This window comes from Leptosomus discolor, chromosome 3 (genome assembly GCF_034619465.1).
Source record: "Leptosomus discolor isolate bLepDis1 chromosome 3, bLepDis1.hap2, whole genome shotgun sequence".
Lineage (NCBI taxonomy): Eukaryota > Metazoa > Chordata > Aves > Leptosomiformes > Leptosomidae > Leptosomus > Leptosomus discolor.
The window spans coordinates 31,188,179-31,211,483 of NC_141393.1; the positions used below are offsets into that span (position 1 = coordinate 31,188,179).

The 23,305-nt window shown below is 39.1% G+C and overlaps 1 protein-coding gene across 1 annotated transcript; it reads right to left on the reverse strand.

Annotated features, from left to right (window-relative positions):
• Positions 1 to 519: 519 nt before the first annotated feature.
• COCH (cochlin) lies at positions 520 to 23,305 on the reverse strand. Its single transcript, XM_086462943.1, has 11 exons — positions 23,281 to 23,305; positions 23,156 to 23,200; positions 17,441 to 17,597; positions 7,885 to 8,018; positions 6,621 to 6,683; positions 5,715 to 5,759; positions 5,479 to 5,626; positions 4,919 to 5,022; positions 3,830 to 4,056; positions 1,451 to 1,967; positions 520 to 695 (listed from the first exon to the last, which is right to left on the reverse strand). The coding sequence occupies exons 1-11, from the start codon at positions 23,303 to 23,305 to the stop codon at positions 520 to 522; spliced, it is 1,641 nt and encodes a 546-aa protein (XP_086319069.1).

Consider the following 23,305-nt stretch of genomic DNA (forward strand, 5'->3'; position numbering starts at 1 on the left):
TGTCATATCTTTTCTTAAACTGCCTGGGAATAATGGATGTTGTGCAACTGAAGTACTGAAAGTACTTCATGCTATCAGCAGAACTGCTTGAAAAGACACAGAATTGTGAGCTACAGAAGGCTTAGATAAGATAGTACTGTGTGTTTAAAATCATATTGTTTTTAACTCATAAGAAGACATCTAGCAAGTGACAGCAAAAATATCAGAGCTGTATTGTTTCCTCTGCTGATATCTGGTAGCCTTAAGTGCACAATATGCATAGCTTTTAAACTTGGGGATGCTATATATGTACTGAAAATAATAGCTGTTGGCCAAATTCTGCATTCCAGTACTAAGTACAACTTCTAAGAATCTCACAAGAATCCTTGACTGACTACAGAAACAACAAGTAGCCCTTCTTCTTCTTCCCTTGCAATGTGATAGTATATGTAAGAATAAAACATCTGTACTTCAGAGGGACCATTTCAGTTTCATGATTTTTCAATTTCAAAGTAGTAATATCCAACAGCAGACTTTTCTTTATTGTTTAGAGTCTAAAAAATCTTTACAGATGCCTCTAATAATATCAGGAACCATCTGCTCCAATCCTGTGAACTCCCTAGTGAAGAAAGTATGAGATTCTCTTGGTTCAGAAGCCATGTCTTTCAGATCATCCAGAGGTGCCCAGGCGACACCCACAGAGAAGACTGTTATTCCTACAATTAAAAAAAAAAAAAAAAAACCAAACATTTTGCCTATGGATACAAGAAAAAGCCATTTCTACATCCATGAATTACTCTGGATCGGAAAAGCATGTTTAAATACCTGCAGTCTGTCAAAGATGATTAGATTTTTGCTGCTAAATATCAGGAATTAGATTTGTCTCTGTATAAATCCTGAAGGAAATATGGGGTATGTTAAGAGCCAGCATCCTAGTTGTTTTTGTAGTGACACACATGAATGTAGCAGTTACAATGGCAGTTTTCAAACACAAGTAACACAGTGTAAAATTATTTTGAAAGTAGATTTGAATCATTTGTGTATACATACTGCTTTCAGGTATCAGCAGCCCAATAAGCTCTTTGGCCAAAACAACTTATTTCCTTCCTAGATGATGACGGAGAGCAGGACTTGTGCTGTATTGGATGGCATCACTGATTGGAGTTTAATTACCTGGCTCTTTATTTTTAATCTACTGATTTCACTCCTGTTTGGGGAAAGGAGACTTTGGGTGTATGTTTTTCACTAAGCTGCAATGAGTGAGTCTACTCATACCTGGCTCCATAGCACTGTTTTTTCTATATCCTAATGGAAGAGTTCCTTGGGGCTTACATTTTGCTGAATTTAAAACAGGTATGATACTTGGTGTGTTCACTGGGGCTGTATTTGCAAACTTTAAAATCTTAACACTTACAATACAGCAGACATAAGATGAATCAACTTCCACTGCTTTTAAAGATACATCACTTACCTGCTTTTTGTGCAGCAGCAGCAGGCCCTCTAACATCATCATAAGACTGACCATCGGTCAAAATAACAAGGAAATTTTTGTTAGGTCCGTCTTTCATTGGCCCAAACACATTTCTGGTTGTGAAAGAAATGGCATCACCAGTGGCAGTGCCACCGCTCATGTAGCGAATGTTCCGGATAGCCGAGAGGACCTTTTCTTTTGTGGTGTAGTCTGCGAAGCCGAACTCGGTACGCTGATCGTATGTGAACTGCACAGCTGCAATCTTGGAACCAATGTCAGAGATCTCAAAAGCCTTTGCAATGTTGCTGATGAATTCAAGCACAAGGCGGAAGTTGCTGTCTCCAATGCTGCTGGAACCATCTATCAAGAACCCTATGTTGACAGAGTTGTAGCATGTCTTGCTGCACAACATCTGCTCATGTGAACACAATTTTTGGACAAGAGGTTTTACAAATTTGGTGGTACCAAACCAGGTGGGCATTTGGTAAGAGAAGAAGCCATTATTTCGACAGACTGCCTGTTTGAAAACAAAAAGTCAAGAAGTGAATAGCGACATAGCAGCTGTATGAATAATAATCACACATCTATGTCATTTTTCTTTTAAAGGTAGGTTAGAAATGGCGCCTGATGGCAGGGGTTTGGGGTGGGGTTTTTCATTGTTTGTTTGTAAAGAAACTGAGGACAAACATCTGCAGTTGAAGTCAGTGGAAGCTATATTGTAGCTTATTTTATCCAATAATAATGTCAGCCCTGTCCCCTGACCTCTGGAAATTTCAAATAATTTTACCTTAGTGGTAAGAACTGTAACAACTGGCAATTACAATGATGGTTTTTTGAAAGTGAACTAAGTCACAGCTACTGAATATACAAAGGATTGACAGTTCGGTATTTTTGCTTATCCACTGAAAATTAGGCTTCTTTGTTTTCCCTTTGAATTTGGTAAGCACTTTATTTTTTAATCTATGATGTCTCATAAACACAGACATGCAGTTTGGTAGAGATACAGCTCCAGGTCATTCAAATTAAAATTTCTTTTTCCCTAGGCTGCTATAGGATGCATGTAAAGTGCAGCCTAATGGAGAAAGGAGTTTAATTTAACATCATCTGCCCAAGGTGAAAACTAATCTGACTGAGATTAAGATGCAGAAGGGGAGGGCAGGCATGAGTCACCTAAGGCCATGTCTTTCTGTGCCTATGAGTATATAATATTTGAACCTGCCTGCAATAACAGGCACAAGATAGCTTGTGCCTGGAAGCAGCAAAGCTATAGTGCTTTGTTCTGTTCATGTGCTGAGCTGTGAATTTTCTGCTGAAGTTAAACATCTGAAAACACCCTGTGAAAAATGAGAGGTTTTCTCACTGGAGAGTAAGTAAAGACCTAGTGCTTAGAAAGCTCACACAAGAGTGGAGGGCCACAAAGATGATTAGGGGACTGGAGCATCTCTCTCTTACAAGGAAAGGCTGAGAGACCTGCGGTTCTTTAGCCTGGAGAAGACTGAGAGGGGACCTTATCAACACTTAGAGATATCTGAGGGGTGGGTGTCAAGAGGATGGGGCCAGGCTCTTTTCCATGGTGCCTGGTGAGATAGGACAAGAGGCAACAGGCACAAACAGGAAGTTCCACCTGAACATGAGGGAAAACTTCTTGCCTTTGTGGGTGACAGAGCACTGTTACAGGCTGCGGAGTCTCCTCTGGAGATACTCAAAACCCACCTGGATGCATTCCTGTGCAACCTGCTCCAGAGGTCCCTTCCAACCCCTACCATTCTCTGAGAGCAGATCTGTGTTTGAATTCCTACTCTAACTCATCCAGAGCAATATCCAAAATGCTTCATCCAAGATGAATGACTTGCATGTGAACGTGTTAGGATGTGTTTTTCAATCTTTCCTGTCCTCTTTGTAATGAAAGTAAGTCAATCCTCCATATAGCAGGTACTGAAAGGTATGCCTCCCTGTCTGCCATTTCAGGAAAGGAGTTAGCATATCTGTCTTTCATTGCCTTTGATACGTTTAACCATACCTATGATAGGGGAATCTCCTACTCTGAGAATCTTTATGTAATTATGAAGTCCAGGAACTACAGCTTGGCCAAGACTCTGAACAGAGAGGATAGTGATAGGACTTTGGTACCTTTGTGTAGCCCCCTTCGGCAGGAAAAAAAATAGTGTTTCTTTAGGCTTCCTCGTGATAAGCTTTTAAATTACGTGTAAGCAGGGATAGCTTCAGTGGCATTTTTGAGAGAATATTTTAATTTTTTTATGTATATATATACACACACACACATACATAAAAGAATTAGTTCATTAAGAATTTAGCATGAAGTAAATTCTCTAGAATCATACTCATGACTGAAAAATGTAAAATTAAATTCTCTCTTACTTTGTCAACAAAACTAATGTCTTGCACCATTCCCAGCTCCTCTGTTGTGGGTTTTGCTACAGATACAATGAATACATTGACTCCAAATTCTCTGGCCATTATGCCGGCTTCTTCTATATCATCTGAGGGCCAGCCATCTAGGAACACTACAATGATCTTGGGAATTCCTTTGCGTGCTCCGTTTTCTAAAGAGAAGAATTTCTGAGCTGCGTGCTTCAAAGCTTTCCCTAGTTTTGAACAGAAAAAGAACATGAAGAAATACTGCAGTTACATTTTTATACCAGTTTCCTATATGAAACTGTGCTGGATTTTGGTTATGATTACAGGTCTAACCCTGTGTAAAAGCAAAATAGTGTCCCAGGAAATCTGATAATAATGAATCTTGAGCAACCTATCAGTTAAAAAAACAAAGCAAACCAAACAAAAACCTCAAAAAACCCCCAAACTAAACTGCCCCTCCCCCCAAAAAACCCACAGATAAAGCTGAGGAAGAAACCACTGACATTTTTTCACCCACAGGCCTAGTTTCATACTAGGAAGTAGATATATTACTGCCTGTCAAATCAGCTAGAAGGAAGAAAGTTGAGGAGCTAACAAATTTAGCTTGTGAAACGCAACGTATTTGGAACGTCCAGTTTCCTCATTTGGCAAACATCTCTTCACAACCACTTTCTACTAATTCCAAGATTATTCTAACTTTTTAATTAGCAACTCAATAAAAATGAAATGCTAAGCCTTTTAGATATGAATTTGTCTCAAGATAGAATGTTGTTACTAGTGAAAAGTTGATTACTGTTTAAACACAGGAAGTGATATTTGCACTTCTTTGGTAATTAAATGTATAGTAAGCAACCCTAACTTCTGGAAATGAAATGGAAGATGTGACAACATTCTAGTGGAAAAACATTGAACCTGACATAAACGTGGCATTTAAAACAGTTTCTTGCCTAACTGAATTATAAGAACTTCAGCATATGCATATGTGTATATATATGTGTGTATATATATATGCGCACACATATATTAAAATAAATATTTATTTGGAAATGCAAATAAATAATTTCTATTTGCATGGAGCTATGAACTCACCTGTATTAGAATTGCCTCCTCTGAACCCTAGCTCCTTTATGGCAAACAAAACTTCTTTTGCAGCAGTGAAGTTTTTCAGATAGAATTCAATCTTTGGATGTTCACTGTGGAAATACAAAACAGAGTAAGGAAGTATGTAGTTCACTTTTCATACTGCAAGCTAAAATATACCTTGAATAATTTTGTTCTTGGTAATGTACACTCTTCTTTATATTTTTGATTCCTAAAACAGAAGTATGATCCTCGCTTAATAATTCTTACAATCCTTAGCAAGAGGAATTATTTATCTGGGTGGATAAAGTAAGAATCAAGCTGTTCTTAAGCTTATCAAGCAGCTGAAAACATTAGGATCACAGAGGCAGAAGATGATCAAATTTTTCATGCCTTCTCACATGGGCATCTCAGTGTAGCACAAAGCAAACAGTACTACAGCTTGAAAAAGTTTGCTTTCTCTTGCTATTCATCATGGAGTGAATACTGTACTGCAAAATAGGGAGTGATATATTAATTGATTTCTCTTGTTAATCACCCAGTTATATTTTGTATAGATCTGTTCTTACCTGGCTTGTACAACTCCAACGTGAGGCCCTTCTGTTCCAATTCCCAACATCACAGCTACTTTTCCAACAAAGTTTTTCTGCAAATTAAATCTACGTTGGCCGATGTTGTAACTTCCATCAATAAGAAATGCAATATCAGCTTTACAGTCTGTGAACATCCAAAATAATTAGACTTACCTTAAACCAAATAAATATTAGGATTTTGCTTTGTGAAAGTTAAGTCTGTAGGTTCTTACCTTTGTTTCCAGCCTTTTTATCAAGTGGCTTCTTAGGTCTTTTACCTTCAGTGAAGGAAACAGCATGGATCATTTAAGAACAAGATGACGAATGGCCAAAAGCAAACCCGAAAAAGCTCAGACTCCAAGAATTACACTGCAGTCTATCTACAGTAGGAACTGGCAATCAGTTTATTTATGAAACTTGCACTACTACTGCTTTGCTCCTTAGAGAATATTCTTTTTCAAATGAAACAGTTTAACCTTCCTTTCTACACCCATCTAGCTGATTACCAACACATAAAAGCTGTGGGGGTTGCTATATCTGACTGTCCCAAGGGCTACCATTTCTCAATTAGCAATCCTGCTGTACGGTGTGCAGTTTTAATGGTTTGGAAGCAAACTGTGACTTCAGCTGTAAAGCAAATGGCTATTCACAAACATGATCCAAGTCCAATATTTATATACCATTAACCTTCATAAAAACTGATCTAGCCTTTTACTGGCAGCATATTCCGTGGAGAAATTCACATAGCATCTACGTTTCTGCTATGTTAGTCGTGACAGCGCTCAGCTGCCAAGTAGTTCTGTAAGAGAGAATGCATTGCCTGTCTTCTCTGTCACTTAATAGGAATGAATATTACACGAGCTCATGAACTCTTTCCTTCCTTTCTGTTATTCATATTACTCTTCTAAATTAATTCAAGTTTTTCTTAATTTACATGAACACTACTGAAGTCAGAATCAATCTCCTATTATAAATGATCCCTCTTTTTGCTGATGAAAGACATACTGCAAAAACAGACATTGTATGTATTTTCTTCTTTAAAAATAAACAAATCCTACGAAACACAGCATTTGAGTCAGGGATTCACACACTGTAGCACATCTTATCCCAGGAGGCTTCCCTTGTTGCAGAGATCTTACCTGTAGAAGGACGTGCTGTTGATACTGATCGCCCAACTGCTTCAAGCACTGTGTCCTTGGTACCTGTTAAAACATTAGAAGAATACATTTACTGTTTTTAGTATATTTAGATGAAATTACAAGTGCTTGAATAATGTTGTATTTCCAATAACTTTTCTTCATCATCTGCCATTAGCTACTCCTGGAGTAGGACAGGGGCCTAGACAGATCTTTGGTGCAATCAAGTATTGCACTCCTTGTTTTACAGGTAATAAACTTCTCCTTTAAGCTTCTGCATTTGAAACAATAGCAGCTGATGAGTAATTACAGCATATCTAATTGATGAGGTTTTGAACTATAACAGACATTAATTCTAGCAGATACATTCAGGACTTGATCTGGAGTAGTGGATTTCACTTACAACCTCACCAAAAGCACCTTTAATTCCAAGTTCTTAGCTGTTAATTTGCAATGGACACTATACAAGGATTGACTAGTATCTTAGAGCTAGTAGGCTGGATTTTAGCTATGTAAACAATAAGAACACATTAGAGAGATTTGTTTCCCAAACTTTGAAAGAATATACCAGCAAACAAATACACTTTAATATTTTTTAAACCACAACATATATAACCAGCAAGCTTCTTTATACATTTTTATGAGGGTGGTTTAACCTCACCTAAGTGGCAGGGCCTGATAACTGGTTTGCAATCAGGCACAGTATCTCAACTATGTGGAGAAAAACTTTGAAAAAAACCACCATCGCACTGTAACTTAATGACCACATCACGTCTAAGTTAGCATTATTCCTGTTTTTGGAGGATCATTGTTTTGTTTGCAGAGAACCCTGCACAAGCTCTGTGAAGGGCCCGACAAGCGCTGCTGCCTGCGCAAAGGCAAGCAGGGGGAGAGAAAGGACACGACTGTATGGCTGGAAGCGGTAGGGAGACAGGACTGCAATAGCAGGATCGAAGCACTGACTTAGATCAGCGTAAACTGTTGTGGAACTGCACTGACAACTGCCTGCTAGCATGTCGTTATATTCTAAATAACTGCGATTCTTTTTTATGTATCAGCTTCTGCTACAGACTAGCTCGTCTGGTTGGAGTAGTGTTTTAAGGAAATTGTGAAAAATGAAGGTAAAATAATGAGGTAAAAACTTTTGTCACTACGCTTCAGGTAGCTATCACATTTGTTTATGCACATAGGAGCACTGAAGAAGTTTCCTAGAGTTCTCTTAATATGTCAAATATAGTTTGCAAAATAATAAGTGTGATCCACCTACGAGTCACTGAGAAAGACGAAGCCCATCTAGTGAGCACCTGGGACTGGATCCCATTGGCATTTACAGCAGGGTAGTTTTCCTGTCCTGGGAGAGTCTGTACCCTTACAGCTCCTCCTGCATTGGTGATCACACCCCTGAGATACGAAAAGAGTTGTTATAAATCAGACATTTTAATCACAAGAAAATGCAATACAGTTATACTATCATTAGTATATTGGACACTAGCCTCCTAAAGAAGTTGCCATATAGGCAGGCAGTTGTGTTCAGGCTAAAACAATCTATGAATTGCTGAAAAGACTTTTAAAAGAAACCATTCTGCAGAGCACCCCATAGACTTAGGGAAAAAAGGGCAGGAAATTCTAAAATTCTGGCAGAGTTTAGGCTGATGCAGAAGAGTCATGTTTCAAGGAGATACCAGTTCCTAAAGAAAAAAGCTCCAGCAAAATGTACTTGAGCTCCTTATGCCTGCTGAATATTTGTGACTGAAAGAAAGTTTGGTACACTTAACTACAAAATGGCCAAAGCTGAGAAAACTGGGAAGAAAAATTGCTGTTTATAGTAGTGATGGATATGTAGGATATCTTGTTATGCAACTATAGACTGAAGTCAGAAATGTTAGACATTATTGACAGCAGCCATCCGATTACTGATAATTATAACAGAGCCTAAAGCATCTTATTCTTCTTATTCACCTGTAGTAAACATTAAATGTGAAATCTGAAATGAATGAAATAAAAGTTAATAAATCAATCTAAGATTCTGGATTGCTTTCAGTCTAGGCTTAGAAATAGTATATCAACAATAAATGCAATTCAACTGTAATTTCTACTGACAGATGTAGATGCAATACGAAATTGCAGCTTCAGAACTGGGAATACTTAGGTAATAGTTAACAGGTTATAGCTATCTTCATTTGTTTAAGCATACTGCAGTGCATCCTTAATATACAGTTATAACAGATTAATGAAAAAAAATTCAGAACAAATACCAAGAAGCTTACAGATTAAAATAACTTATAAAGCCATATTCAGTATTGTAAGACTATTATACTTCTTAATGCCTGCTTTAGAAGGGTCAGTTTAAAAGCAGGCAATCAACAAGAGAACTTGTAGCAAAAACTATGGAGGAAGAGGGTTGAACCTAAAACACCCAGACACTTGACAAGTTTTTAGAGGTCGTAGTCTAGTTCTTAGAGAAGGCCACTACAACTTTTCCCTTGCTGAATTTCATTTCATGATGCAACAAACATGTTTTGAGATTGCCTACCGGATCTGTCCTGCCATCTGAGACAAATGAAGGAATAGCTAGTTTGAAAATCTTGCTGATGCTTATGGGCTGAGGTTCGTGTGAATGCCCAGCAGGACAACAGATTTATGTATTTCGGAAACTTCACCGTTAAAAGCAGCCCAGAGAACACGTTGCTGTTTTTGCAGGCAGAGAAGCTGTTGTGGTTGTGTTTGGATAGCTCAAGTGACAATAACAGGCATCAGAACTTTTTATGTGCTACTGAAAGAACAGTTGTTATTTTTAGAGGCCAAAATTCAGTGTTGAGCTCCTCTAAGAGGGAGCAGAAGCTTGATGCTTTGTAGTACTTGGGCAGGTACAGTACTGCAGGAGACAAAAAGAGTATTTAAACACAGCAATGTGCACCTTTGTTTATTTTTCTTATCTGTTTGGCTTCCTGCTTGGAAAGAGGTCCCAGTCTAATCTGATTTAAAACATTGTGGAAGTAGAATAATCAAGACCAGAGTTTAGAAAATCTTGCATACATTTCTGGTAATATGAGCTCTGAGTATCTGTGGCAAAGGCAGCTTCCATGTAAATCTTGTGGACTGCTGTTAAAATACATTCCTCATTCATGGACGTGATTTGCATTTCTAAATTGAACTCTGGTTATATATATATGTCTGTCTGTCTGTCTATATATACATCTCAAACTCTTGTAGCCTGGAAGATTACGATAGTAGTTTCAAAATATACAGATATTTTCTCATCTAGGAATATGTATAGAGTATATAGACAGAGAGGCTTTAGTAAAGTTACCCTGAATGAGTTTAAAATCAGATTATAAAGTTGGCAAATACAAACAGCACTTTACAGTTCTTTAAAAGACAGAGAGAAGAATCAGACCAGAGCCTCTAACTGGTTATTTTTAAATGACAGGAAACTTCAATAAGGCAAAATTATCTTCAGGAAAAATAACACATTAATGTATTTAGAATATTTCAGTCTAATTAGAACATAATTTTCTTCTCCAGTACCTGGTTCTCTTTGGCATTCAAGGCTTCTCTAGTGTCTCAGTCTTAATGGATAAGGAAATATCTGTCAGAACTGGAATACGTGTGTTTAACTGGAACAGTTTCTAGTTTAAGTTTATACTTGCAATTTTAGTGAAGCTACTTTGGGCTTACATCAGCAAACCTGATCTATGCCCAGGCTAGCTCCCAAGAAGAGCTTAGTATCTCTTCCCACTTCCTTTGTTGTGGACTCACAACTTTGAGCGCTGGCTGAATTAAACTCAGGAAGACATTCATACGGAAAGCTCAACCTAAAAATTACTCCTGGAAGCAAAGATTTCAGCTTATTTTTACGCACAGTGTGACAAAGTTTGTCTATATTTTTCCATTTTGTCTATTGGTCTTTTCATTTTGGTTGCCATGTAATCATTCTGGGAAAAAATAATACTCTGGATAGTTTCCATTGAATTGGGAAGCTTTCCACTAAAACTAGAGTAGGTTTATTTGCTACTTACCTATTTATGGAAAACATTTGACTCTGTATTTCATCACAAGTCACGAAGCTCTAGATTGCCTTCTGAAGATACACTACTTCCATGTAACAGCTCAGCTATTTTTAATGCAAGGTGGGGGTGATATTAGATGTGAATATAACATGAACTATATATTATGAAAGTTATTCCTCTTCTCTTGCCCTTTTGTTCTGTGAGTAAATCAACAAGTGTTTAAGTCATCTTTTACTATCTCATCAGTTTTACTTGGGATGTTTCTTTCAGAAAGTTTACTCAGAGTGCACGTTTATATATACTAAAGTGGATTAAACCATATTGCCAGTCTGCCTTTGTATTCTGAATCAGGTTGGCAAATTGCTTTCTGCAATCATTTACGATTGAATTTAAAAGTGAGATTCATCCTGTGTAGACCTGAAGTGGTATTTAAACACTGAAGAGGTGCCCATGCATTTCCTCAGAATGATTTATGTCATTACCATCTGCTTTGATTTTCACCACTGTTCTTTGCTCCCATGTGACTGACTTGCACGCCATGGCTCTTTTGATTAAACTGGAACTCTGCAGATTTTCCAGGAATAGCTTTCACTTCCTTGCTATGTTTCATGCTACTGCCAGCGCTGCTTGATAGCAACTTTATATAAAGCTGTCAGTCCATTCTCTTGCCTAGCTTCACTGTTAATAACAAGTCATAATTTATACCTAAATGATATTTTTCATTCAAAAATGCACACAAATTTAACAGAAAAGCAGATACATGAGGAAGCAGTCCAGTATCTCACTGCATAATAGCTCATGGAAGAAAGGATACTGGCCAAGGGCAGCAGAAGATATAGGAAGGTCTTATGAAATATAGGAGTTTCATCTAAAGCCTACTTAAAAATCCGAGTTGAGGTAAATGAGCAGATGGGACTGAAGCTTTTTAGAGCCTCATGCACTTCCTCAAAGGAAAGTGCAAGAACTGTTATCTGCACTTCCAGAGAAAAAGATACAGGGCTGGCTTGCCTTAGCTGAATGTTGAATGTGGTTTTCAAGGAGCCTGCACATCAAAACTGATGCCTAGACCAAAAAGAAACTTTTCCAGCCATGGAGGATGACCCTGTGACTGCAGTCAGCAATCTTAGACACAGCAGTAGAAAGCTGAAATACCATCTCCTGTTAAAAGAAAAAGGAAGCACAAGACTTTCACCTGGTGAAAATCTTTCGTCTGGGTAAATTTTCCATTGCTGCTTAGAATTTGTACGAGTGGTCACAGGTTTGGCTGATGGAGAGAGCACTTTTTGCAGCATGCTTGTAAGCTGCCGACTTGCTTAAAAATGTTGGAGATTAAGCCAAGTGGCTGTTCCCTTAAATGGGCTTAGTTCCAAGTGTAAGGTAAGGATCAGCTAGATAAAATTTTCTAAAAATAACAAAACATTGTCAGTGAAATAGACAAAGATTGTTTTCCCCCTTCTTGTACAATAGTGTTAAAGAGTGAAAAGAAACAGATGTGAACATAGACTAAGTGTTCTACACCAAGAAAAGCTCTCAAGCCCAAGGGCAGCAGTGCTCCAACTGGGCTGTTAAAAGAAGTATATATTAAGCTGATTTTTGTCTTGCAGTCCAGAAGAAAAATGTTCACTCAGAAACTCACATGATAGGTTTTTATGCCAATTGTGATGCTCATCATATGTCTGTAGGTAGGCTATCTGCTTTTTCAGCAGAAGGGAGAGGGCAGAGAGATGAAGGCCTGCCATACTGCCCAAGAGCATAATTTTGAACTGAAAGTTCCAGTTCCCATTGCTAACAAGAGTGCTGGCTGTGATAGCAGCTGGCATTTCCTATAGGGTCCTTGGATGAAAACAGATCCTCAGGGACTTAAGGCAGCTGAATTACCCATATTCCCATCTTTCCCTCTTGCTATTGGCAGCTGCAAACTCCTTCCACATCATCTGTCTTTCTCCATTGCTTCAAGAGACATCCTCGTTTTCTCCAAACTGCAGCCTCCTACTGCTGCCTGATTGCCTTCAGTCACTGATACAGAGCTGCTCAGGGTTTCATGCCAGCATCCCCTGGCCCCCTAGGCTGGGCTCTTTCTGTCTCCTCTGCACCCCCTGTTGCTTTTGACAGGAAAGAAGGCTTAGCAGCAGAAGCAGGCGCTATACCAAAGTTTCCCGGAGGATCTACAGCTGCTCAGAAATCGCTCTGGCCAGACAACATTTTTGTCAGTATTCTTCTAGCAAACACTAGGGCAGCTCAGGGTCCATTTGTGTTTGTGGTCACTTTATGGCCAGCTTGGTAATACCATGATATGCTTTTGTTACACTTGAGTTCTGGGACCCCAGTGTTTAATTAGAAATGGTTCCACCCTGTGACTAGAGTTAGTAAGGTTACAAAAACATTTACATGCCTATTTAGCATCTAAAAACTACTGCATTGGGCTAGGTCTCCATTTAGTGGAATTGGCACTAGAACAGAACTGCACAAACTGAGAACCTAGTCCTTCATTCGACCTTCTGATTATTAATCCAATTAATCACTCAATGGTAGATTTAACTCAGTTCTTCATGCCTACATAGTGTCAACCTGGTAGGAGGTTATCCATGCTTCCCCCAATAAATAAATCTTTTGTTCTTCTGCCCAGAAAAAGAACAATATTAAATAAATATTCTGTTTCCTGACAGTTATTACACATAAAATAAGGAGAGAAAAAGCCAAATATAACAAACTAAAACAGGCGGCAGAAAGCTTATTCATCTGTAATATACAGACTTAGTCGTAGCTGAATTCTGCTAAATTCTGGACATGCGTTATACAGTATTTTGTGTTAATAATTGCTTCACAGTAATGGAACTACTCATAGAAAGAAGCATTATTTGGATTACATAAACTTAAGGAATCTGGCCTGAATTTGGACTCGGCACACAAACTGGAGTGCAAGTGGAAGGCAGAACTGACCAATGCTCACACAATCTTTTCCAGTTTAATATAAAAAAACCTACTGCTCCCAAGACTGATGCTTCTTGAAATGGTGGCTGGTTGTCTGACTGTGCTTTCTGTAAGGTAATGGCAACAGCCATGGCAGTGGCCCAGGCTCGTTACTCAACACTGTTTAAGGTGAAATAGAGCTATGTCGCACTCACCATGCAATGCAGAGTATACCTAGTTTAAAACTAGGTGCAATTGCTTCAGTTATTTGGTAGAAATTTACAAAATTCTGAAAGCACATACCCAGTTACATCACGGTTACAGCAAATTACAGTGATTACCTATTAGCAGTATCTTCTTGGAGTTTCTTTGACACCAACATGGAGTTTTGCAACAGAGAAGGAGAAGGAGCAAGTATTTTGTATGTTTTTGTTGGATTTCGCAGCCTGCACTGAAATTAGCTGAGAACTAAACAGCTCTCACCTCTTCTCCATTCATCAATCCCTTTTTACCAGGACTAGTATTTATGGCTGATAATAGTTGCAGCAAAACCAACAAAATGTTCTCATATAGCAAATTCTGTTCTGAGTATAAAAGGCCAACAGGACTAATAGCCCTCAACTTAAAGGTAGTCTTCAAAAAAACCAGCAGTCTCCTGGATAGAAGATTTCACCTATATGGTGCTTTTTCAAAATGCTTTACTACCCTCTATCACATTCAGAAGACTTGAACATTGTTAATTTACATCCTTACTAGAAGACACAGATTAGAGGGGTGAGTATATTTTACTCCCTTCATTGCTATTAGAGCCCTCATTTTTCTCGCAATGCCTGTGGAGACAGATTGTTCGATGCTGGTTTTACAAGCAGGGATGCATATTTCACAAGTACTGTAGTTTATATTGACACTTACTATGGAAAAAATACAGATTTTTCTATACTCCTGTGCTTCTGGGCTGAAGAACAGGAATATACATAGTTTATAAGGTACAGAATTCAGTGAAGAGCTAAGTGATGTATAAATGCCTGTGCTTTATTATCTAGCAGAAGATTATGCAAATCTTGAAAAGAAATCTTAATCTTCCATTTCTTGTACCTCCTCCTTTTGTAAAAGTATTTCCCAGCTGTGACAGAACCAAGCCCCACCGGCTTTCTTGGGACTTCTCCAACGTCACAGTCACCATTGGCACAGGAGGTTCAAGACCACTGTGTAGCTGAACTGCTTAAGAACTTTGCAACTTTTCAGAACTCAAGCCTTCAGTCCCTTTGGAAAAAGGTCTTGATAGCAAGAGCTTTTTTTCTCTTTAAGTAAAGATATCTTTGGCAACCAGTAAAGAAACAGAATGTTAAAATAAATGGCTACATCACTAAATACAAACATTGTCTTAAAAAAAAAAGGGGACAAAATCTCAGTTTTCCTATATAATCTTTTTTTAAAGAGACATTTGATCCAGACATTCTGTCGCAAACTTTTTCTATGTACCCAAGCTAGGAAGAGCTAAGAACTGAAGTTTAACTTTTTTTTTTTTTTAAACACTTATGAAGGCACTTAAAGCACACTGAATGGAGGCATTCAGTCTTTTACAAAAGCATCAAAGGGAAGCCTGTTCTAGCAATAAAACGGAGACATGTAATTATCTTTGAAATTAACTCTTAAGCTTTAAAAACAAATGCACACAGACCCCCACAATACCTCCCAAGTTCTTTCTAGCTGCACCTATGGTACCTTAGCTCCTAGTCTCCTTTACAGCATTTGAGACATTCCAGACAGAGTTTCTACTCAAAGCCCCCTCTTAAATCCAATTAAAAAAACCAGTTCATTTTAGTTTACTTCGAGGTTGAAATACTATAAAAATAGCCTGAAATTTGGAAGTCTTGTTAAAAGTTATAGTATTTTAATTGACACTTTAAATAAATTTCTGGGTAGTACTGATAGCCCCCTAAATATTATTTAAAATGCTTAGTATGTATTTTATGGCATTTAAAGTATCAAGCAATGAATGTTAACGCGAAAAACCCCTATATCTTCCAGACATTTCTCTGTAAAGTTTTAATTTTTGGGGGTTTTCTTAAATAAAAAGTACTCTGATAGCAGGGTTCAGCATCCCATCAATATATTCTGTTCTGTTGCTTGGGGATAAAAGAAAGATTGAAACTATTTCCCTATTTCTTTGAAACACTTTGTTTCACTTAAGCTTTTAAGAATAGTTTCAGCCTTTCTGCAAGGGCAGCAGTAGTTTTATCTGGAATATATAAATACAGTAAGATGGTGTGATTATTTTAACTGCAGTTTATGTATATGTTAACATGAATAGCCTAGAAGCTAACTAAAACTAGTTTTAAGTTCAGTGATGCTCAAAGGTATTCTGGATAACTTATGTTGTAATCCACCAGTGCTAACGGAATCTCATTCATAGGAATAGGACATTTAAAGAAGTTCTCTGTAATATAGTATGATACCTCAATACAATGATTTGTGTCAAGAGTACCTCTTAAAACCTAAGTAATTTAACTTCGTTATATGCATGATGAAGTCTTTTAAATATATACATAATATTTAATCACAAATCTCAGAAATTAGGAAAAATTTGGGCACGATGATTTGGTCTGTACTTCTGCTTCAAGATAGGCTCAATTATAGCTGTCTCGTTATTCTAGACAGGTAAGTGTCTATCTGTTTTTGGAAACTGCACTGTCTGTTGCAGTTTCTGTGATATCCAGGCCATCTAGTCTGTCCTTATTGTTAGACTTTTCTTCATGTCTAATCCAAATTTCTGTTGCTGAAGTGTCAGTCGTATCTTAAGGGTCATAACACCTTACAAAGTTTCAAATCTGCTTTGTGGTGGGAAGTGTACTGTGAAAGGTCTAAGTGAACAAGTATCATGTTGTACAGCCAGTTACTAGATGAAGCTAAAAGTCCTCCTTTAATAACCAAAAGCTTTCTCAAAGTATTAAAATCAAAGTCTGAAACTCCCTGTAGACTGACAGTCAGGAATCAGTCTGGCTTCCACAGACATCTGAAATAGATATCTCACTGTCTCCAGCTGGTTTTGTCCAACATTTCCTTATTAAAAATTGATCCAAGAGAGAATTCACCTTGCAAATAAGTAATTAAATCTTTGTCCTTCCGCAAAAAAAAAAAAAACAACAACAAACAAAACCAAACCAAACCCACAAACCCAACCCACAAAAACCCAGATAACCTCAATAAGAAATCTGCGAGCCTGTTTTCCTTCCCCTGTGAAATTATTACTGCTTTTCTAATGACATCTATTTAGCCTGAGTTATCTGGATATTTTTCTTAGTCTTTAGTTTTCTATGATACGTTAAGTGAGTTCAGCTAGATACTGGTCTAATTAAAAGATAATTAAGTAGACTAACACCCAGCAAGCAACTGTCAGAAGAGAAATGCTGTAAGAAAATAAAACATAACACTAATTAAAAGTAATAGTCTATGGACCACATTCAGCCAAATCATGGGTAGGTCTGTTTGCATAGGAGCTTAAACCGCTTTCAACAATTTCAGAAAAAATGTCATGTAAATGAAAGTCAAAAAGTGAATCTGCTTTTATTCTCCAGTTAGTTACTGTTTACACTCTATCCTTTCATGTCTACCAGTAGTGACACATTAGTTATCTCACAGTGAAAGTCTGTCCACTGCTGTGCCATTTCAGAGAAACTTAAAGTGGTTTTAACTTAAACACAACTCAGATAACTTGCAAGCTGCCCAGCCATTCTTTTCTTCCTTGCTCTCTCTTCTCCTAATGACATTCCTGTTGAGTTAATGTAACTCCCAAAGTCCAGAAATATCATTATTATGATGGCATCAAAACGTTAAGATTTAAAAGTGTGGCAAGACTATATGAACTTGCTTAACACATTGATTAGCAGTCATCTGACTTACCTGTGTATGGCAGCTCCACAGACACTAGAAAGAGAGGCATAAACTCCATCCCCAAAGACATAAAATTGCCATAGAGGACAGTTTGCTGGGCAAAGGACATCTTCTGTCTCCTTTCTAAGGTCAAGTCCTCTTGTAAAGCACGTGATAGCAGTGGAAGCTAAAGAAAAAAGAAGAACTTGTGACCTGAAAATTTTAAGTTTGTTGTTTAATCTCTCCGCAAGTTTCCAAGCTTAAAGCCATATTTGAATTTTAAATTAGGTCCAGTGGCTCATCTTATGCTCCAGTATGTCTATAAAGACATCTTTGGAGCTTACAAATATACAGTTATGACAAGGAAGAACGCATTTTAAATTATTTACGGGAAAGAAGTGGCAGAAAAAGGTGGGAAGAGTAAAAAAAAAGCAAACACTAAAACAATATTAAAGTAATAGCCAAGGAATATTACAGTATAAAAAGCAATTCACATCTGTAAGTTTACTGCAGAGACAGAAGGGGAAGACCTTCGAGGGCTGATGTTATACACAAGTGGGCAACACTCTCCAAGGGAGAAATTAAAGTACTCTGACATCCCTACAGTAATCTTCAGCCGTAAGACATCTATCAATCACTTGGAAAACTCCGAATCTTCTCTCCAGTGGCATTCATGAAGCAGGTTGACAGCAGCATTTCCCTTCACCTCTGCAATAAATCCTACTGCGGCCAGTGTCAAAAATACCTATCTCCTTGCTCCAGTAATACAGTAACATCTCAATTCATTGCAATGAAGTTTACATCTTATCATTGTGCAAAGGACTGTCAGATTCACCCAGTGGGATAGAAGTTACTTATTCAACTGAGGCACATGCATTTTTCACATAGAACTCTGCCTTTTTTTCTTGAAATTTTCTCCCCAGATTATCATCATTATGCTTTTGCTGTGCTTGCATGTGTGCAGGGTAGGTACGCAGACCCAGATTTACAGAAGTATACAATTTTACTTGGCAAATGGTTGCTTTTTCTTTTGAAAACGTAGAGGTTATTATCTTGGATACTCACTACCACCCTTCTGCTACACAGGACAGCATGTTCAGCTGGTCTGATAGCAGAGCAAATTAGGGCTTTGGCTTAGATCGACATTAATTCAGCATCATAAATTCAACCCATGACTGGATATTTATTCTGAACTTTCTAAGAGCACATCTTGCCCTTGCTGAGCACTAGAAGGTGCAACAACCTTTTCTATATGCAGAGTATTACTTTTTATAATATTAAAATGAGAGCTGACAGGCTGGCCAATGTATCAGCGCATATACCACCGCATTATATCCCAGTAAGAGTATGTTTTGGGGATCAGTGATCTGTCATCTGCTTCCCTGCCCACTCTTTCCACTCTTACCCTAGGGTGTTTATGCACCCCAACATAAGATGCTTGTATTCAAAAGTATTTGGAGCATACACTGTTGCTCATCAGCAAATGGAAAAGATCATACCTCCTGCTAATCTCACTGACTTGTGAACTGAAAAGCAGAACAGTTACAGCCACAGGGGCACAGGGAAGTGTCTGTTCATTTTGGCTGCATAAATTGAACACATGTTCATAGACCATGCATGTAGTTTTTTATTTTAAGTATATGTAATCCTCACTAATGCTATTCAGAAATTATGTTAAACTACCTAGTCACATCTTCCTGAAAAATCTGTGCTGCTGCTTGTCAGCACAAAGATGTGTATGCTAAATACGTCTATATAGTCCAGAGTAAAAAAGAAAGGAGAAGTATTTCTTCATTTTCCCCTTCTCAAGATAATAAAAGCTGTCCACCTAGCAAGCCAGTGTAAAGTGATATAATCTGGTTAAGAAGTTTCTTCTAGGACTTAGTCTTACTACTTGCATCTTCTCCGTGTTTAATCTTATACATTTGCCTTAAAAACACAAGTCTGAAAAACCAAGTAGAACCACCACACTGATACCCAGAAGCTCCGTATTTTGTTAAAAGCGCCATATTATTGGTGTTATGTGAAAAGAGGTCAATTTTCTTTGCTGTTCGAGTCCCCTAATCCTTCATGAAAGTTCTACAAGTGTGTTAGCTAATTACTGGGCACTAACCAGTTATATCCACCAAATGACAACTAGCAATACCATCAGAACAAAAGAGCAGCTGGAAGGCTAGATATCCTTGGAGGAACCACCACAGTGGGTAATCTCTGCTCTCACAGTACTGCTTGTGCTGTGCACCCTGCAACATTTTTCTAGCCTCTAAGAGTGCAAAACACCACAGGAAGTTTTAATACCTGTCATTTCTAATGTACTGTACTTAACTGAATTCCTTGGCAGGCTGTGCATACAAAGACAATAATTAGACATGTCTAGTTAACAAATCCTTTGTCACTGTAATCTGTATTTCCCTCACTACCAGGTACTTACTAATTACAGTCATAGGTCAGACTAACATTTTACATAGCATGAGGAAAAAAAAAAATCTTGCTGCGTTCCCTAGCTATGAAAACACAGAAGTCCATTGTAGCTCAGCCATGGGATTTTTATGTACTGGCAGCCTAAAGACTGACATGATCCTTGTTTGCATCACGAGAGGCGGGCTTCTGAGGGAAGGGGGCAAGTTGCTGCTGCGTGAACTGAAGAGCTGACATTGTAGCTAGGGGCTTTTAGCAGTTTGTACCTCAGCTGGATCAGCATGGAGGTAAAACAAGACTTTGACATACATGATGCTGTTAATTAAAACCAACAATTTCAATTTGGTTTTCTGTGTAGGTAGATACAGCTTTCCATAAGCTATAATTCTGTAACTGAGACTAACATTAGGAATATTAGGTGCAGTATCAAAATGAGAAGTACTGGGTACCAAAATTAAGACTTATAATAGATCAGCTCTGCAGTGGATTTTATTCTTCCCAGTTAGTTAATATATCGCCAGCTATCCAACCCATAGAACTACAAGTAGTCTCTTGCAAACAGGAAAATGTATTAATGAGGTCTGAATACTAGATAATATAAAATAGTTCTTCGCCAGCTTACATACTATCATTCTCCCAAATTTCATGTGCTGTTACTATTAAAATTGAAGGAGGTGATGGTTTTTGTTGGTCTATCCAAGATACTTCATCACAGCAGAAACTGCCAAAGATTATAAAGTATCTGAGATAAAACGCCTGTGTTTTAGTCACTGTAATGTAAGAATGCAAGAGCAGTATCAGTGGAGGCATTTGTCTGGATACATGTGATCCAATACTCTTAAATCCATGTGTTTTTGGAAGAAGGAAGGATAAGCTTGTAATTTACAGGAAGGGACTCAGTCCTAAACTGCTGCCCATTCTGAACTCTAGTGAAGACCCGAGACTTACATCACGTGATAGAAAATTAGGCCTTTAGAACTGTAATAAAATGACCATCATCCCATTCTGTCAAGACACACACTTTAAGCCTCACAAACACACGACAAGGCTACAGCACAAAAACGAAGTACAAAGAAAAACTGTATTTCTTCCTGATTTAAGCCATAGGGTAGAGATGAATGTCTTCCATCACTGTTGACCTAGAAAAGAAAAAGATAAAAAGCAGAGGCTCATTTCTCACCTAAAACATCCATCTGACACCCATGCTTTCAGCCATTCCATCAGTTTCCATCTTTTGGTACCTTATCCCATATACATTAATTTGGCCGAATAGCTGTTTCTTATGCCCACCTATAAAAGTTCTCAATTTTTGACAGAGTCACTAATTTAAGAGACTCAAAAAAATAAAATCCATAAGCAAAATCTGAGCTTTTCTAATCTTGACGTTTCCATGCATTGCTTTGGGAAAGCAGAGTTTATGTAAAGGGAAAAAAATGCCTATGTACATTATTACAAAAAATAGGGATTCCCAAGGGTAATGCAGTTTTATGAGTCATAAAATAGAGAAATACATCCCTAATACGCTTCTTACTCCTTTGAATATTTAGCATTGTTTCTTTGCAAAACAAAGATTTGAAGTCCTTTATCTTGAGGATTCAAACACACCTGCTTTTATCTTACACAAGGAATAAACCCACAAACCTTATCCATACTAGGAAAAAAGACATACTAGTAGAACTATACCTGTTTATATTTTGCAAAACATGTTCACAGATTCCATCCTAACTCATGTAATCTTAGGTACATATCCTGATCCGGACAAGGGCAATGGCATTTAAAAGAGTGTGGTCAGGGCTATATCATTCATTTCAATCTGAGACTTGCCCCTCTCTGATCAACTTAAGGTCACTTACCATCACACGCCAGTGTTCACCCACCCACCCAGTCCCACGTGTGGTAGCCAGACTGTTGAACTCAGCAGTCCTTTTATGCATTTCAGAGGGAGTATAAGGAAAGGTGTAAGATCCTGTAAGATCTCCCCAAGTAGTTATGAGCCTAAATACAGTAGGTTTTTGAGAAAACTAATGTTCTTCCATTACTTTGAACAACAGAATTTAAGCACTTTTCTAAAATTTCCTGCAAGCTTCTAGTTCAGTAATCAAACACTGCTGAATTTAGGCTCAGAATAATCACAAGAGACAGTATCTTATGCTAACTGTTCACATTTTATGTTACAAACACATCCTGGTACCAATATTCCATTAACATTATTTTAGCTGATTCCAGATACCTTCAGATTACAGTGGCTTCTTCTCCAACCCCAGGAGGAAGCATTACAGAAAACTTTTCACTTGTTTCGTGACAGACTGTCGACACTTCATCTGTAATGCACCTGTAAGATGAAAAGGAAGGGAATTGGAGTAGGTTTTCTATTGCTGTGCATTTTTTTTTTCCTTTTTTAGCCATAGCACTCCTGTGACATATAGCTGTTGCCAGTTTAGCACTAGAGAATTTCCAAATGCTTGACTGAACACAAGATGAGTAGCAAATCCTACTTCCTAATGACTGTGAAATCCTGAACAACCATTCGGAAAAGCTTGAGGTCACTCACCTTCCGCAGGCCAGGCCTGCGTCTGGAAGCTCATCCTTCTGGAGGCTCCTGCCCTCCATTGACGAAAGACTCCTCTGGAAGGGGCGGACGAACCACTTGCATCTTTCTGGTCCATCACTTCAACTGCTTCCTATGGCTCCCGGACCCCATGGGTGGGCTCTGGCTCCAGGAGAGCCTGCTCTCCAGCAGCAGGGATGCAGTCCCATAGGGCGCAGTGCAAGAGGCAGCCCCCTGCCCTACTAGGCCTCTTAACTGCGTTCTTTTGCTTTCCAGGTCAAAGTAGCGGCCGGGCAGGTTTAAGAAGTTCTTAATCGATTCCATGGTCAAAGATATGTCGGAGATGCTCAAATTGCCACGCACTGTGTGAGTGCCTTTGTAACACACACAAACACACTCGCACTCACTCTTGCCATCAGCGCTCCCCTTCGTGAGGGCACTTGTCACCACCGCTGCTCTTCAACCCGTGCCAGGAGGGAGCTTCACCCCACTTTGGAAGCGTTCCCAGACTTCCTCCGCGCCCCTCTGCAGCCTCCCCCGGGGACACCTCCCGAAGAGCCCGACCCGGCGGGGCCCGGCCAGCCCCCGCGCAGCCCTCCCAGGCGGCAGCGGCCCCGCAGCTCGCCCCGCTCCCCGGCGGGCGGCCCGTCCGTCCACGGCAGCGCCCATGCCCCGCGGGGCTATAGGCGGGGGGCGCACGGCAGGGAGGGCCGGGCAGAGACGGTCCGAGGGGGAAACCCCGCCGTGAGGAGGTGGCGAGGGGAGGGCGGCCAACTCACCCGAGCCGTCGCTCCCGCGCACGGGGCTGGAGAGCAGGAAGGCGCCTGCGAACAGACAGGGAGCGGGTCGGGGCGATGCTCTGCGCCCGCCCCGCCGGCCCCGAGCCGCTCCCCGCGGTACCCACCGAGGAGGAAGGGGGCAAGCCACAT

Excerpts from the sequence above, each read along its gene's own strand:
- COCH (XM_086462943.1), bottom strand. The coding sequence starts at position 23,305 with ATGTGGCTTGCCCCCTTCCTCCTCG. Across the intron at positions 23,201-23,280 it reads GCTTGCCCCCTTCCTCCTCG|GCGCCTTCCTGCTCTCCAGC; the intron begins GTGGGTACCGCG and ends GTCTGTTCGCAG. Across the intron at positions 6,684-7,884 it reads TTCGTCTTTCTCAGTGACTC|GTACCAAGGACACAGTGCTT; the intron begins GTAGGTGGATCA and ends ATGTTTTAACAG.